This window comes from Zonotrichia leucophrys, chromosome 2 (genome assembly GCF_028769735.1).
Source record: "Zonotrichia leucophrys gambelii isolate GWCS_2022_RI chromosome 2, RI_Zleu_2.0, whole genome shotgun sequence".
Taxonomy (NCBI): Eukaryota; Metazoa; Chordata; class Aves; order Passeriformes; family Passerellidae; genus Zonotrichia; species Zonotrichia leucophrys.
In genome coordinates, this window is record NC_088171.1 from 55,201,836 (window position 1) to 55,217,151 (window position 15,316).

General features: G+C 35.9%; 1 protein-coding gene across 4 annotated transcripts in view; it reads left to right on the forward strand.

Annotated features, from left to right (window-relative positions):
• VPS41 (VPS41 subunit of HOPS complex) overlaps positions 1 to 15,316 on the forward strand; it is a 110,596-nt gene that overhangs the window by 20,252 nt on the left and 75,028 nt on the right. For 2 of the 4 annotated variants that reach the window (XM_064705052.1, XM_064705049.1), the window contains exons 3-5: positions 2,841 to 2,885; positions 3,373 to 3,480; positions 6,556 to 6,633. In XM_064705052.1, the coding sequence (XP_064561122.1) occupies positions 2,841 to 2,885; positions 3,373 to 3,480; positions 6,556 to 6,633 (231 nt within the window). The remainder of the gene's footprint in view (positions 1 to 2,840; positions 2,886 to 3,372; positions 3,481 to 6,555; positions 6,634 to 15,316) is intronic. The other 2 variants (XM_064705053.1, XM_064705050.1) reach the window with 1 other exon arrangement.

The window sequence follows — 15,316 nt, forward strand, 5'->3', positions numbered from 1 at the left end:
TCATTTTGTTTACAGTTAAGTGCTCCAACCTCATTTCAATTCACCTTTTAGCTTGACTTTTATTTAACATACAAGATACCTGTCAAGAAAGCGTGAAATAAGTACATCATCATGCCTAATATTTGGGAGTTTTCATTTTATTTACTTACTTTGAAGCCATGGCAGAATGCTGGCAGAATGCTTTGGTGCACTGACTTTTGAAAGTATATATTTTTTGGATATGTATGTGCAGAAAAAATTACTTAGTTTTCACTCATAAATAAGACAGGTAAAACTTATTTACAGTAACTTTATTTAATGGTCCATGGATGAATGATTTTATGCAAACTACTCCAGAGACTAGAATTAACTTTTCATGTTGGTTGCACATTGGATGTCCTGGCCTCAGCAACATGTGAGATCTTATAAAAACTAGATGACTGGCGTTCAATTTTTACGTTTATGGATTTATTCAATGATTGCCCATGCATTTCAAGTGTAATCTTTGTAAGCAATGTATAAAATGCAGTAATGTGTTAATTGTTATAATGGACACATACTTCCTTACACTCTCCTTCCATCAAATGTATGCTTTTTACTTGACTTTACCTCCTCCCTCTACCTTGTAGCCATTTATTAACGATCTGTAGGCATGAGGAATTTGACTGATTTATATACAGACCTGTAATTTGACATTGTCATTCTGTCTAGTAACAACTTTGTTCAGTGTTAGATTTACTGAATAAAATTGTTTCTTAGTGGACATTTTGACATCCCACTTCATACTCCTACGTCATGCACTGCTGACATCCCTGTATTAATCTCATTTGTATTCTGTCATAAAACTCTCACGTAACATTTTAAAACACTCTCTTTGCAGCATATTTCTATAAGCAAGGGGCTAGGTATTGGGTGTCTCCATAGGTGTATATGGCTTTTTTGTGTTTTGTATGAGGTTATGTACATGTTACCATATATGATGGTAGCACACATAGTAAATGGCCGTACTATTTAACTTGGAAAAGACTGGCTTTAGTACTGCAAAAGCAATTTTAAAAAATGTGTTTTTTTAACCTGTTAACATGTCTCTCTTCCAAATTTATTTTTTGCATCGTATCTGCAAGAAAGTGCTGCACAAATACAGTTCTGCTGTAGGCTGATACTGTGCATTTTTAAGCATTGTAAGGCAGTGGTTGGTGGGAAGTCAAGGCACTCTTTTAACTAGAGCACTGCACTGGTATATTCTGGTTGCTTAAGAATGAAAGATGTTGTATATGGGAAACATACTTATTGGGGAAGATGAAACAGGAAAACCTTATAAATACAATTGCCTGGCAAAAGATTTTGAGAATATGGAAACTATAAGCAAGGTTGAAATGAAAGAAGCTTTGAGATACCCTAGTTACTGAACAACTGGAAAACAATGGTATGGCCAGATTGGGGGTAATCCCCTTTTGATTGAACAAGACCCTCTACTTGCAGACAGGTCCAAGGCTCAGAGCAGACCCTACTAGCTTGGCAGAAGGGGTCCAAAGAGTAGATTTAGGGTTTAAAATGTAACACAGTATGGTAATGTAATGATTCTTATAGGCTATGTATAAATGCTATAGGATTTGTATGTTGTACTAGATTGGTTAGTGAGAATTAGAATATTCAACACAGAAGAAGATTTATTGTATGGTAGCAGGAACCTCGCTCTTTACCTTCTTCCTCTCTCAGGCCTGCTCTGAGCTGTGGCTGGCAGCTCCCAGCAGGGCCCTGCACCCAGGCCCTTGGCAGTAAACCCCAAGTTCCACAACCTGCCTATGGAGAGCTTTGTGGACAGTTGGTTAGCTGAGAAAGGTCACGTAGACATAATGCCGCTGGTTAAGCTTGAAGGGGACAAGTATAGGAGTCAGTGGTCAGTGTCCAATGACAGGCAAGGACATTGTGCCCTTGGTACAGCAGTAGGATAGGGGAGAGCATCTTTGGCAGGAATACGAAGAAAAGTTTCAATAAAATATCCACAAGAATGCAGAAGTAGGCGTAGTTGCCTGATAAGTAACTAACCAATAGTGAGCTCGCCTTTGCAATATGTATGAGACTCATTAACACCAATATAAAGATGTGTACCTATCAATAAAGTCTGAGATTTGCTGATCACTCGTATTGCGTGCTGCATTTCTCCTGCTGATCCCAACACCTGGCTTCAAGGATCTCTCTTCTCTGTCTGTCCTGACTGTCCTGCCCCCCGTTGCTCCTACACATACTCAGTGTTGATATATTCATTATAGTCAATAGCAAATGTAGGAGAATATTATTGCAGGTACACTGTTTCCCAGTGAGGACCAAGGAATCTGTAAGGGTTTGTGTATGTCTGTGCATGTGTAAGATTAACTGAGACTTACTGAAGCCTGTGGAATCTCTCTGGCATTGTACCTCTGTACACCAGCTGTTGCAGATAGATGCCTATGACCAAAGAGCTGTTTTGCAACTAGGATTTTATTTTCCGAAGATATAAGCATGTGGGTCTTCTTTGAGCAATAAATTTGCTGCTTCGGGGTTTTTTTTGTTTGTTTGGTTGGTTGTTTTTTTTTAGCTTGGATTCCTTTCTCTTCACTCTTTCCCCCATGGTCCTTCCTTGCATTTAAGTAGTGATTGAGTGATAATACCTAACATGCATGAAAAGAGCGGAATGCTTCAGTATTTACCAGAAAAAGATCCTAACATGCAGAAGACAAGGGTGATTCATAGGAGTATAATGTGTCCTGATCCTCTTCCCAAAAAACATATTTATAGTACTTTTTTTTTACCATAAGCCCATTGGTGAATTTTATACAATTAACTTATTCCTAGTGGATTCTTCTTATTTTTGTTCACAGCATTTTGCCTCTATCCTTCCTACAGAGGTGCAGCATCTTGTAAAGGTTGTGAAGTTTCTTGTAATGTGCATGCTTCAGCTTTCAGTTCATTGTGGCTACAGTGGCACACTTTATTTTATCATCCTTCATTATCATATTCATCCTTCTTGTATTTACTTCTAAATTGCAAATTACTAACTTTGTGTAACAAAGTACACATGCACATTTTTTCCTGCTTTTTAGATATCAAGTAAGTGCCACCTACAGCTAAATTGACATGCTGCTATACAGACTTTGCTCTCAGAACTTTGGAGTAAAAAGAAAAACCAGTAACAAAAAAGCACAGCCCAAAGCCCTTCAGATGATTAAACTGTGAAAGTTTGGCTTTTAATTGTAATGGCTGTTGTGAAGAGATCGCAGAGATCCATCTTCGCCTGTTGCTGTGTGACAGTTTTGGGGTATCTTTTAATTTGTTTTTTATCTAAAATAAACTTCTAAGTATTTTTGTTGTTTTTCTCTCTTGCTCCCTTTCCTTATACTCCTAAAAATTTAGGAAGATGAGAGTGAAGAAGAACCTAAGCTCAAGTATGAACGGCTTTCTAATGGAGTGACTGAAATTCTCCAGAAGGATGCAGCCAGCTGCATGACAGTGCATGAAAAGGTATTATGTGACTTTGTGGCTGAGATAGCACTTCTGCTCAGTTTCATATATTTATCTGTCCTTATAGTGCATCAGTGTACTTTTGTGTAGAAGTGATGCCAAATCTAGAGTTGCACTGCAAGGCATCAATGACATAAACAAAATTTACCATTAACCTGTATTGAGAAATCCTCATTTTCTCAGTGATAAAACAAGTAGTTCACATGGTTCAATTAACAGCAGATCTCTCAGAATCAATTCCCTTCTTGTTTGTTTCAAGCATTTTTCAGTGATAAACACATTTTCTCAATGAGGAAATGAGGTGAGAATTCAAGATGCAGAGATTTGTTAGATGAGATGTTTACATAAGCTACTAGAAAAATGCTCACTCAGATTTAATAATGAAAAGTATTAAGAACTGCAATCAAAATACAATCCTAACTTTTCTTTATTCAGAAAGGAAGTTGGCATATACTGTGCTTATTTGTACAGCCATGTCAGCAAAGATCAACTTGATCATGCCAGGAAATTAGCATATTTTTGGCTGTGGAAGACATGTTAATGTGGTGGAGAAGAAAGTAAATATTGTGTTTTTTGTTTGCTTAGGCTTTACTTTTGGGAGGTGTCATACTAACACTTCCCTGTCCCCCTTCCCTGTATGTTAAAAAGAGAGGAACTGCACATGCTAGAGATTTTGGTGTACCAGAGGGATGATAAGGATAAAGACATATCTTAATAGGATGATACGGATAAAGACATATCCTAATAGACAATGCAAAATAAAGAAATTTTTAAAATAATTTATATTTTGTTCTTAAAAGAAATAAACTTCATATGATTCTTTAGTGATTTAAATAATTGCTTTTGTGTTTTATGAGTTTTCTTCTCTTTTATACATACTGTAAAACATGTTAGAATATTGAGGCATTCTGAAGTGCAGCTGAAAATATGAGTTAATGATTTGTCAACTACTAGTATGTAAAACACAGTAGCTATTTTCTGAATATATAATTTTTCACAGCCAGCAGCATCTCCTTAACAGTTATTGTTGAGGGATCTATCTTTATTATTTGGCTATATTTTTAGATTGACTTGTGCTATGTTTCTTTTCCTTAGAGGACTGTTGCTATGGCTCAAGAGGCTCTTAAGATGAAGCTTGTATTTTAACAGTGTGAATGAAAACAATAAGTCTTTTTAAAATGTTTTTGACAACTTAGAATTACACAGATATTTGGAAAATTGGCAAGCATTTCCTCTTTGTCTGTAGCCTGTTTCTGTTACCTTTTATTCCTGCATCTCAGGTAAATTTTGAAAGCCAAGAGTTTAACAGGATTTTTCTATAAGGATGTGCACAGATACAGCTTTTGCTATAGTGTCACAAAGCGTGACAATACAGGAAAACTGTTGAAGTATCCCAGTACTTTCAGTTTTCCAGCAAAATAGATACACTACTTATGAGAAGAATCAATATTGTTAGAAGCCAGGTACTGCAGTCTTTTAGGAATAGGTCTCTTGCAACAGAGAACTTAAAAATGAAGCTGGGTTATAGGTTTTGCAAGGGTATTTCTGTTTCATTCTTGTTGTTTTTTTCAGGATTTTTTTCCTGAACGAACAGGAAAAGCCTTGCTAAATGCTATCATTAGAAAAATTATGCAGTAATATGTAAAATATTGCTCTGATTAAAGCACTTTAACTTTGCTGGGAATCCTGAGATCTGGCTTCTGCATTCAGACTAATTTCCCCCCAGAATTTTTTTTTTTTTTTCATTTTTGCTGCTAAAGCATCATATTTTCACCAGGCTTGCTGTCTGCACTGGATGACTAATCGTCATGGCACCTGGTGCATTCAAGCAGGCCTGTGCAGTGGAATAGTCATACCTAGTTATGTCTGCACACCTGATGTTTTATTAACCAGTATTGATTTTTTTACCCGGGGGACTTTTTTCTTCCTGAAAAAAGGCAACCTTGCAGGAGTGAAAGGCATTGCAGGGAATGAATTTCTAATGAGCCCCTTCTTTCCCTTTCTTGCCTCCTTTTAATGTAGCTTCATATTTTAAGTGCCTGAACAGAAATTTCATTTTAAGCAATTCCATTTTGATAAATCCTTTTAAACCTTGACTTTCTGTAAGGTTATTTTTTAAAGATTGTGCTGCCTGACTGACACGCTTAGCAGTGCCTGTAAATTTGAGCATTTCATTATAGGTTGCAATGAAGCATGCTCACATGCAGTGAAATACAGAGAATTGAGTAGCCTAGACTATTTCAGTAATGCTGAAAGTGGGAGTGTGGGGGAGGGGGCAAATAAAAGAAACCTCTGTCATAAATCAAGTAGTACTGAAATTCTATCTTTTCTGTTTAGGTGTAGTTCACATGGTTCAATTAACAGCAGATCTCTCAGAATCAATTTCCTTCTTGTTTGTATCAAAATAAGTTTGTGATAGTATGGATTTATGTCAAGATTTCTTTATTTTGCTACTATTTTTTAGAATGAAACTGCTGAGATTTCCAAGGAAGTGTACTTGTCTTGGGAGTATTCTATTTAGGAATGTTACTATGTGAAGGAAAGCAATCCCAGGAGTTATCTGTGTACTTAAAGGCACTGTCATAGACCTTCCATAATTCAACTGTATTTTACCAGGGGCTTACAGTTGGCCTTTTGCTGTGTTTGAACACTTTTTTTTTATTTTAATAATCAAGAAGAATTAAAAATAAAGCTCAAAGGAAACATTAGGATTGAAACAAAGCTGCATAAAGGATTTAGGAAGTATTTCAGATCTCTGTTGGTTCTTGCTCTCACGCTGCATTTTTAATTTGCTGCCACAGTCCATCAGCTGGTGTATACAGACTGCAGACCCACCATTAGTTGTCAGTGGATGAGGGTCCTCATGACTCATTCTGACAGCTAACTTGCACTATCACAGCAATATGGGCTTGAAGCCCTGTTTTATTCTTTGGGTGCAGTTAAAATAACCTTTCTCTATAGAAAGTGGTGGGCTTTTTTCTTTTCCCCAGTGTTGCTAATCCTGGAGTTCATTTAGCATTGTAGTATTTCTTGTGGTGTCTTTGTGTTTATGTAATCAATCTCTTTCTTTCACAGTTTTTGGCACTGGGAACACATTATGGCAAAGTTTATTTACTTGATGTCCAGGGGAACATCACACAGAAGTTTGATGTTGTAAGTATGATATTATTCAGAACCCCTTTACAGGCATGTAAAACTGCTGCAATGTACAGTTAACACTCATGCTGCAGTAAGTCAGTTACACGTGCAACTACACTAATGCATTCCATAACATAAAAACCAGTGTATGGTCCTTGCAAAAAGAAGTTATGCTGGATGTCTTTGTGGTGAGCACATCTCAGTTTATATACAGGAAACTTCTTAATGTAGCAGAAGAAGAAATATATATTTATGATTGCAAGTGGCTATTAAAAATGGAATCTGGAAACTCATCACTTCCATAAGGCATGAACCTGTTCATTAGCTGACTACTGTCAGTTATTAGTTTGTGCACTGTCACCTTATCTAGTTGCCACAAATAATTGAAAAGTGATGACCTTGCTGGCTCAGTTTAGCAATTACAAATATATAAAGCTAATATTTTATGTAAATGTTTTGAAGTTTGAATTATTAAGGGGTTGTATAGATTGAAGGAAAAGAAGAAGCTTTTTTCCTTTTTTTTTCCTTATTGTGCTTTGTGGTATCAGACAAATAAAATGCTAAATTTAAAGCTTTGTTCTAGAGTATTAAACGCTCCTTTTTATTGTGGATATTAGTTCATTGTTTCAAATTCCCTGTCTTTCTTGGGGAGTGGAAGGAAAAGAATTAGAATTTTTTTTTCTCCTCAGGTCTTTAAAAATGTTAGTAGCCAAGCACTGTTTTTTCATAGCAGTATAAGTACTAGCCATAGAAACCAGCATAAGATGTGGACATGTTTGCAAAGAGAATACACATTCTAAAGCTGACATAGCTGCATGGAAGGGGTCAAGCGTTTGTTTATATTTTTGAAAAATCTAATTATGAATTGTGCAAGGGAGTAGAGCATAAACTTAGGTATAAACTTAAGGTGCAGCTCTTGAAGGAATTTTTAGATTTAATTTTATTCAGATTGACAGTGACCTTACTGGGGATTCATTAAAGTCAAACAAATTATGAGCTTCTATTTCTTTTAATTTTGTATGTTCATCAGCCCTGCAGCTGAGAATGCTGACTGCGTTTTAGATGAGGAAAAGCTTTTGGTGTCTCCCTTGCAGTTCTTTTTACTTTACATGCATGGTTCTTGATCTAGTTTCTCTGGGAAGTGGGAGAAACTTCTCTATTTCAGGCAGGTCAGATTAAATATACCTGAATTATTCTCTTCCATTGCTGCAGTAGAAAACCGAGTCAGAGACTCACTTTAATGAAGTGGAGATTTTGTATTGAGTCTGGCATTAACTGTCCTAAACTTGTATTTGTTCCATTCAGTATAAGATGCTTGGAAAATTTTAGTTGTAGAACAATCTTCTTCTGTCCACCACCAGTGCATGTTCTCTCACACTGGTTCCAAGAGATGAAATCATCCTAGGTGTAGAGCAAGGAGCAAGGGGACCTGTTACCTGGTAAAGTCTATAAAACAAAATCCCTGCATTCTCTTTATACGCACCCTCCCAAATTTGCTGTTATTTTCTTTGTTTTTCTTTACTGAAAAGTCCTGCCAGCGCCTGCTGGGAGGCTGGTTTCTTATGAAGTTAGTGTTGGACTATAAAGTTACTTTATGCTCAAAGATGTTACTTTTCCAAACTTAGCCTGCTTCAGCATGATTTTTGTGCTGTGTCTCTTGTAAAGATGACAATGATTTCTTTTGAAACTATTGTTAGAGTACAAACTGCTTTTTGAGCTGGAGAATAGGAAAAAGAAATGTTTCTTGGATTCTACTCTTAATATTTTTTTCTCTTTTTGTAATGTACATGTCTCTGCTGCAATAGATTATATCATGGATTAGTTGGAAATGGTGCTTCTTTTTTCTTTTTTTTCCCTCTTTTTTCTAGTTTGAAGAAGAATGATTTTTCTCTAGCACCACTTGTCTTTAAAAGAAAGGTTTCTCAAGGAACTACTAACTGTTGTAGAACAGAACAGGCTGCCTATGTGAGAAGAAAGCAGCTCTATGAAGTACATGGCTGCTTAAGCTGAAAAGTTTTCTGAATTTATAATGTCAGCTGCTGAACCCATAGATAGTTTATTCTGAACTGGCTGCTGTATGCCAAAATATTTTCCTTCTAACCTGAACTTCTCAAGATGTTGAATTTCAGGCTAGAGCCATCACTACAGAACATTCACTGGGGGTCTCAGTTCAGTTCTCTCCTTCTAATGCCTCTTTATTGTGTCCCCTGGGGAATTTGCATTAAAGTATTGCCATGTTATAAATCCCAAATAAAACCTAACCCTTTCTGGAAAAAAAAAGGGAATTACTTCCCGAAGTCACGCAGGGACAAAGCATTTCTTGTAAATGTGCTGGTGAAGACTGTTTTCACTAGTGGTGTTTTTTCTGGTTCTTTTTCTCTGATCCAAAAAGAACAAATTCCTTCTCAGAACCTTTTCATTGGTGAAATGGCATATACAGCTCTATCTTGAAGTTGTTAATAGGGGACGTACCTGTTGTTACTGATTATTGGAAATTAATATTGTATATAATATTTTCTGAATAAAATAGCAGGATTACCACTGAAATATTTTAATTGTTTGCAGTAAACAGTGTACCTGGGGAGTGTCTTTTATGTATTTTTCTTTTTGAAAGGATCTTTTCAGCAGATGTTTTCTGTCTTGTGGCATTGCAGAAATTATAGTAAGGATAGCAATGTGATGCCCTTTGTGCAAAAGAAAACAGTTACATAAAGAACTGTATTTCATCTGAGTCTTTATCTCCATTTTTCAGGGGGTTGTTTTGGTTTTGGGTTTTTTTTAAAGAACAGCTGGGATGTGAAAAAACTAATTTTTTTAATACATCTGTTAAATGTGTAATTAGCAAAAATAAACCATACATGGGAAACTTAAAAAGCTACTAGATCCAAACACTGTTAGTATGTAAAATAAACCAGACTTATGCAAGAGGTTTTTTTTAAGCATTTTTTTAAAAAATTTATTTCAATGCCAAGTGCATATTAAATATTCTTAGAAAATACCATTACTGCTCTCTTAGTCCTCTTGATTTCTGTTTTTCTTTCCTAATTTCAGGAAGCCATGTTAAAAAAAAATATAAATGGTCTTGGAAATTGAAGAAATAAGAATTTTTGCTTTTATAATAAATCCTTTTTTTTCCCCTAATGCATCTGCATTTGAGCCAAATTGTAAAAAGTAAAAAGATACTCATATCAGAGGATTTGCAGCAAAATGAGGGAGAAAATTCACCAGTGTGTTGCATTATCTCCAGAATGGCCAAGTTTTGAATGGCAGCACTCCTTTTCAAGACCGAATGCATGTATCATTTTAATTTGAGCTAAAAACAGCTGTAAGAAACATTAAAATATAAAGCCTGGCGTCCTTAGAAGTTCTGATATTGTAACACACTTTTTGTTTATTGTTTAAAAAACCTATTAGGACTGCACTTCTTGATGTCCATAGCAGCAAATCAATGTGGTTATCCTGGATTACAAATTCTGTAGTGTCTACTCTACTTTGACCAATAAATATTCAAAGAGGCTTCTGTGAAACTTATGTAAAATACTAAAAATTATTTTTAGAATGAAGTCTTACTCTCATCCAGCTCTTCAAGTATCTGATGCAGAATCCTACACCAAGTGAATGACTAGTCTTTTCAGGCTTGCAACTCCTCTAGTCAACAGCAGTGGAAATGTGTGCTTTGAAACTGTTGTAAGATATTTGTGTTTTGGGGTAATTGAGACAGGAGTTGGGAGGCTTTGGCCTTTTGTGTTGCTTGGTATCTCAGCAGTTGTGCTCGTGCACTTGTTATACCTCTTTCCTCTTTGCCTAGCATTTCTGTAGCTCTTGCCAGGGTGGCTTGTTTTTGACAATGTCAGTTGCCTAAGATTAACTGGTGTGCATCCTCAATAATGTATGTTTGACAAACTGGTATTCTCTTGTATTAGGGTTCAGTGCATTGAGTGAGATGAAATGTGTCAAATACACTGAAAATTATTACTAAAAGGCAACAAGAAGAGGGGAGAAAAGCCTGCTAATTCCACTGACAAAGGATGATGCAGGACTGATTCACAGCACGTTAATTCCAAATGTCTCTCCATCTTTCTTTCCTTCTTAGACTGTCTACAATTTATTCATATAATTATTGCCTGAACTGACATCCTGTGGATTAAGGATTTGTAGATATGAAGAAAGCTGTACAAACATGTTTAGTTACGTAACAAATCAAAAAGCTTTCAAAGGGCAAGAAAACCTGTCCCTATTCTGGTCTTCTCATAAACATCAAGCTTAAAGCAAAAGTGGTAAGAGTCTTGGATGGTGCCAGTGATAGCCTTTTAGAAGGGGGAAGATTGCCTATTTTATAAATAACGAGGATTTAAATGTTTAATGCATTGAAGGTGTTTCAGTAGTGATGTATGAGTCTAGAAAATGATCTAAATAGTGGTTTAACGCTTCTCTTAATACAAAGAAATTTTAGCCTGCAACAGCTACTGTGAGCTATTCAAGACTGCTAGAGTTTCAGAAAGAAACCTCCTCACAGCATATCTTTTTACAATGTATTTCTTGCCTTGCCTTGTGGTTATCTTTGTGATTGTCTCACATTGTGTAGCACTAGCTCTTTAATTATAGTTTTTTTATTGGAGTGATAGTAATGCAAAAACGCTACGTCATCTCCACTAGCATGAAGGCTTGAAAGGGAGTTCCTTCTGTGGTGGTATTATTGCCCTTGGGTGTATTGAAGTCACAGCACTCACCAATCTCTGGAGCAAGACCTTGGTTGAAGGTCAGTGTGTGGCCTATTGGTTTTGCTGATAACTCAGCAGGTTGCAAAGAACACCAGAGGTTTCAGTTGACTTGTTGCCTCTTGGCAACAGTTTAATTGTTAACAACAAAAAAAATATTTCTAACAAAGAAACAGCTGTTCTTAAGCACTAAGTGCTGCTGCTAGCAATGATGCAAAACCTGCTAACTGCTGTAGGAGATTAGGCAACATCTTTCAATGGGGAAGGTAACTTACCTTTTCATTGTATAATGAAGTTGCCTTGTATGGAACTTTGCATGAGAGTTTGAGACTAAGATGATGTAAATATCACTTACTTTGACAAGCTACTTAAAAGTCCCTGTTTTTTATCTTTAACGACATCATTGTAATTGTTAGTGTCAGACTATGTAGGAAAACTTAGGAAGTGAAGCAGCAGAATTTAAAGATCTGGGTAGCTCTCTGTTAGGATTTGCATGGTGTTACTGTGCCTGTTAAATTTGAAGCTGAAATCCTGTTTTGTCTATAAAACCAATTAGTCTATTTTAAGTGAGAGTTCCAAAAGCCAAAATAAAAATTATGGTTTTGATAGAAGCAAGTGTCTATTGCAAAGGACAGGTTTCCTTCTCAACCCTGGGACCTCCCAACCAAATGGGTGTTGCATTTTTGTCTTAAATGCTTTATGCCAACTGCTAGCTCTTTCAAATGGAAAAAATTGATACAAATGTCATCTTTTGGGATTTTTGTCTTAAGTCTTGAGTGTCTACACCCAATTTAATATCACTTCTGCTTCTCTCTTTCTGTCTTTTCATTTTAACTGCAAAGGATTTGGAAATCCAAAAGTTTTTACAGTAGTTGTGGGAATAATTCAGATGGCTTTTGAGTCTGGCTTTTTTGTATAAAGGCTTAAAAAGTATGTTTTATATGTTTATTCTGGTACTGTGCTTATTAGGTTGCTTGTGACATGAACTGTTTCCAATGGGAACTGTGGAGCTATTGAAGATTCAGAACCATCTTTGGCAGGAACCATGGTGTACCTGTGGTATCTTGCATAGACTGGCAGAAATTTTGGCGTCATGACCATTATTCCATAGATATAGAAAAGTTTCTTGTCTGACAAAACTGAAATAAGAAAAAAACAACCTCTTGTACATGTTTTGCACCTCATCTTTGTACTATTGTATCTGACTTTCCTTTGAAAGGAGTATTAATGAAATTTTTAGTTAACCAAAAAGATCAAAGGGATATGGAAGGTATTTGATACTAACAGAAATGTTGTTTGGATTATGGATGAAATGTGGGAGTTCTAAACAATTCTAGAATCACTTATAATTGCTTTTTGTAGCTCAAAACTTAGGAAGTATCACCATTTCATTCAATTATTCTTTCAGGACTGTAGTTTCAATAACCGTAGCTTAGTGCAAAATAATGTAAAAATTTTAGCTGGAGGTATGAGTTCAGCTACAGAAAGTCTTGTATGGTACAGTCATTTATTTCTTGAATGTTGTTAACGCATACAAGTCAGATGTGTGCTTGTACTGCAGCAAACAGTAACGTGTATGCTGTCAATCTAATTAATTTCAATTGAAGTATAAAGCCCATGTACTTTAGCAGCTGATTTTGGAATAGCAATTGTTTCTGCCTTCTCTTTTGAACTCTTGACTAGCAACTAGGTTGCCCGTGTCCCTTTTTTGAGAAGGATTACAGCCCCATCTTTAGACCAAATGGTCCTTCTACAACTTCATTACTCTTCAAATGCATATTGTTTTCCTTTTTTTTTTTAACATAGAAGCATTGGAAGAAGTCTCGTTTTTTGTTCTCCAGTACCAATCACTTTACCTCAGACTGGGTATCTTGTTGGTTGTCAGTTGCATTTTATGACCAGCTCTAAATGTATTACATTTAAGGTACCTTAGCAGCCCTCTTTAGGTCACTGACTTCAGTAGAAATCTGTTGTGTCACCTTTTAATGAGGTAAAGGACTGTGTTTACATACTGTTCTGTCACAAGCATCTAGACATATAAAATAGTTCACTTTCTCTTGACTTGGTAGGATGCTGTCATATTCTGCATGGTTTTTCAAAAAAAAAAAACTTTGAATAATCTAGGGTGAAGACATTTGGAAAGGGGAGAATGCAAAACATAAAGGACATTAAGGACATTACTACTGTAGTATTTAATACAGCATTGTTGATCAATGAAAGGGCAAAGCTTCCAATTTGTTTTCTTTTTTTCACCAGACCTTGTTGCCTCTTATTTCTGTGGAGGGTCAAACAGAGGACCTTACTGTAATTCTGCAAAGTAAATTTACATGTGTCACTTTCAGACAGTTTTGAGCAAAATTATTTGTGATATTATTAAGATACATCAAAATCATCAAAACAGGGTTTTTTTTTTTTCGTTTTAGCTCTTTCACCATCCAGGTGTAGTAATATTTGCTGTTTGGATGTGTATCACATCTCAGGACTATTTAGAAAGTGGACCACTGTGCCAAATTGCTCTGGAGTTTTATTGGCACCAATGAAGCAGCAAGTTTCAGGTAGCACTAATTAAGTGTTTTCATAGAAGACTGGTAACTCAGATGTGCATTTTCTAAAATCTAATAACACTTAAAAGCACAGGGAGGATTTGGAGAAGTTTGATTGTAAGAAGCTAGTGTATTGCTGATTCCTAGGGCTGTTTTCCTTTCAAATGGGGTATTATACCTGGATGGTATTTTTGTCCATAGGGAATGCAGGCACTTACGTGCACATATAGAATAATAGTAGTTTGCCTGTCAGAATTATTAAGAGTTCAGGCATTAATAAAATATTATTTACATTAGAAAATGTTTTCCTGGTTAGAAAGACTGAATTCTGGAGGACAATGTTTTTTATACAAGTTGACATTAATGATAGGGCTACAGCCCTTTGTTTCCATTAACAATAAAAATACAGCACTGTTAAAAATAGATAATGACATAACAGGGGCATAATACGATGAGCAAAACATGAAGGCAAAACCAAGTAGTTTTTCCTATGGGGAAGACATAACTGATAATGAACTTAAAAATTCTTATAAAGGTTCCTTTCTGGAGGATGAGACTTATTTGTTTTAAAAGACATGCCAGTGTGTATAGTACTTTATTGCACTTGTGATTGATTATTAAACATGTACAGTCCAGATTTGACCAGTGTCTTGTGATAATACCCTCAGAATGGCTGCTGATAAAAGTATCTACTGTGAAGTGACCATCTCCACTGTGATGGTCTTCACTGTTGAAGAAGTTAGTTTCACTCAGTGTCCTCTGACACAGAGAAATAAAAATATAAGAAACATCAGAAATTGGTATTTTGGTGTTGGAAGGTTCACCACTGTAATCCTAAACTGGCTGCTAGTTGAAGTCTAGTTGTTGAAGGTCTTGGCAGTTTTATGGATAGGAGCTTTGAAATGTCAGCAATGTAAAGATGGAGTGAATGAATGTGTTTGCTTTTTTAATCTACTTTAAATAAAGTTTATGATATGCAATCAAATGTACACTTCACTGGTATTGAAATAGAGCCTCTTTGTATGTAAATGCATTGAGGAACTTGTACAGGATCAATTAATCTTCATATTTAGCCTTTCCTATCGTACTGTCACAATGAGGATATGGCATACGATATACTGCTTACAGTAAATTACAGTGCCCTTCATAATACACAGTTTCTACCAGTGTGAGTACTGTCTATCTCCCTCCATCTTTTTGGTTTGCATATGTTTTTAGGATCCTGACAAGACATCCAATATTGACTGAGTATCTCTGGTGGACTTGTGAGACTTTACCAGATGTTTATAGTTGCAAATAAAGAAAGTTCCAGAGTTAGTGTCCAAAGAGGATACAATGCTTTTGGTAATCAGAAAATGTGTTTATTATTGTATGTGGCTCTGACTTATGCTAGTCTGTATCAGTGTTGATAACTGAAAATTTACATGGAAAATGACA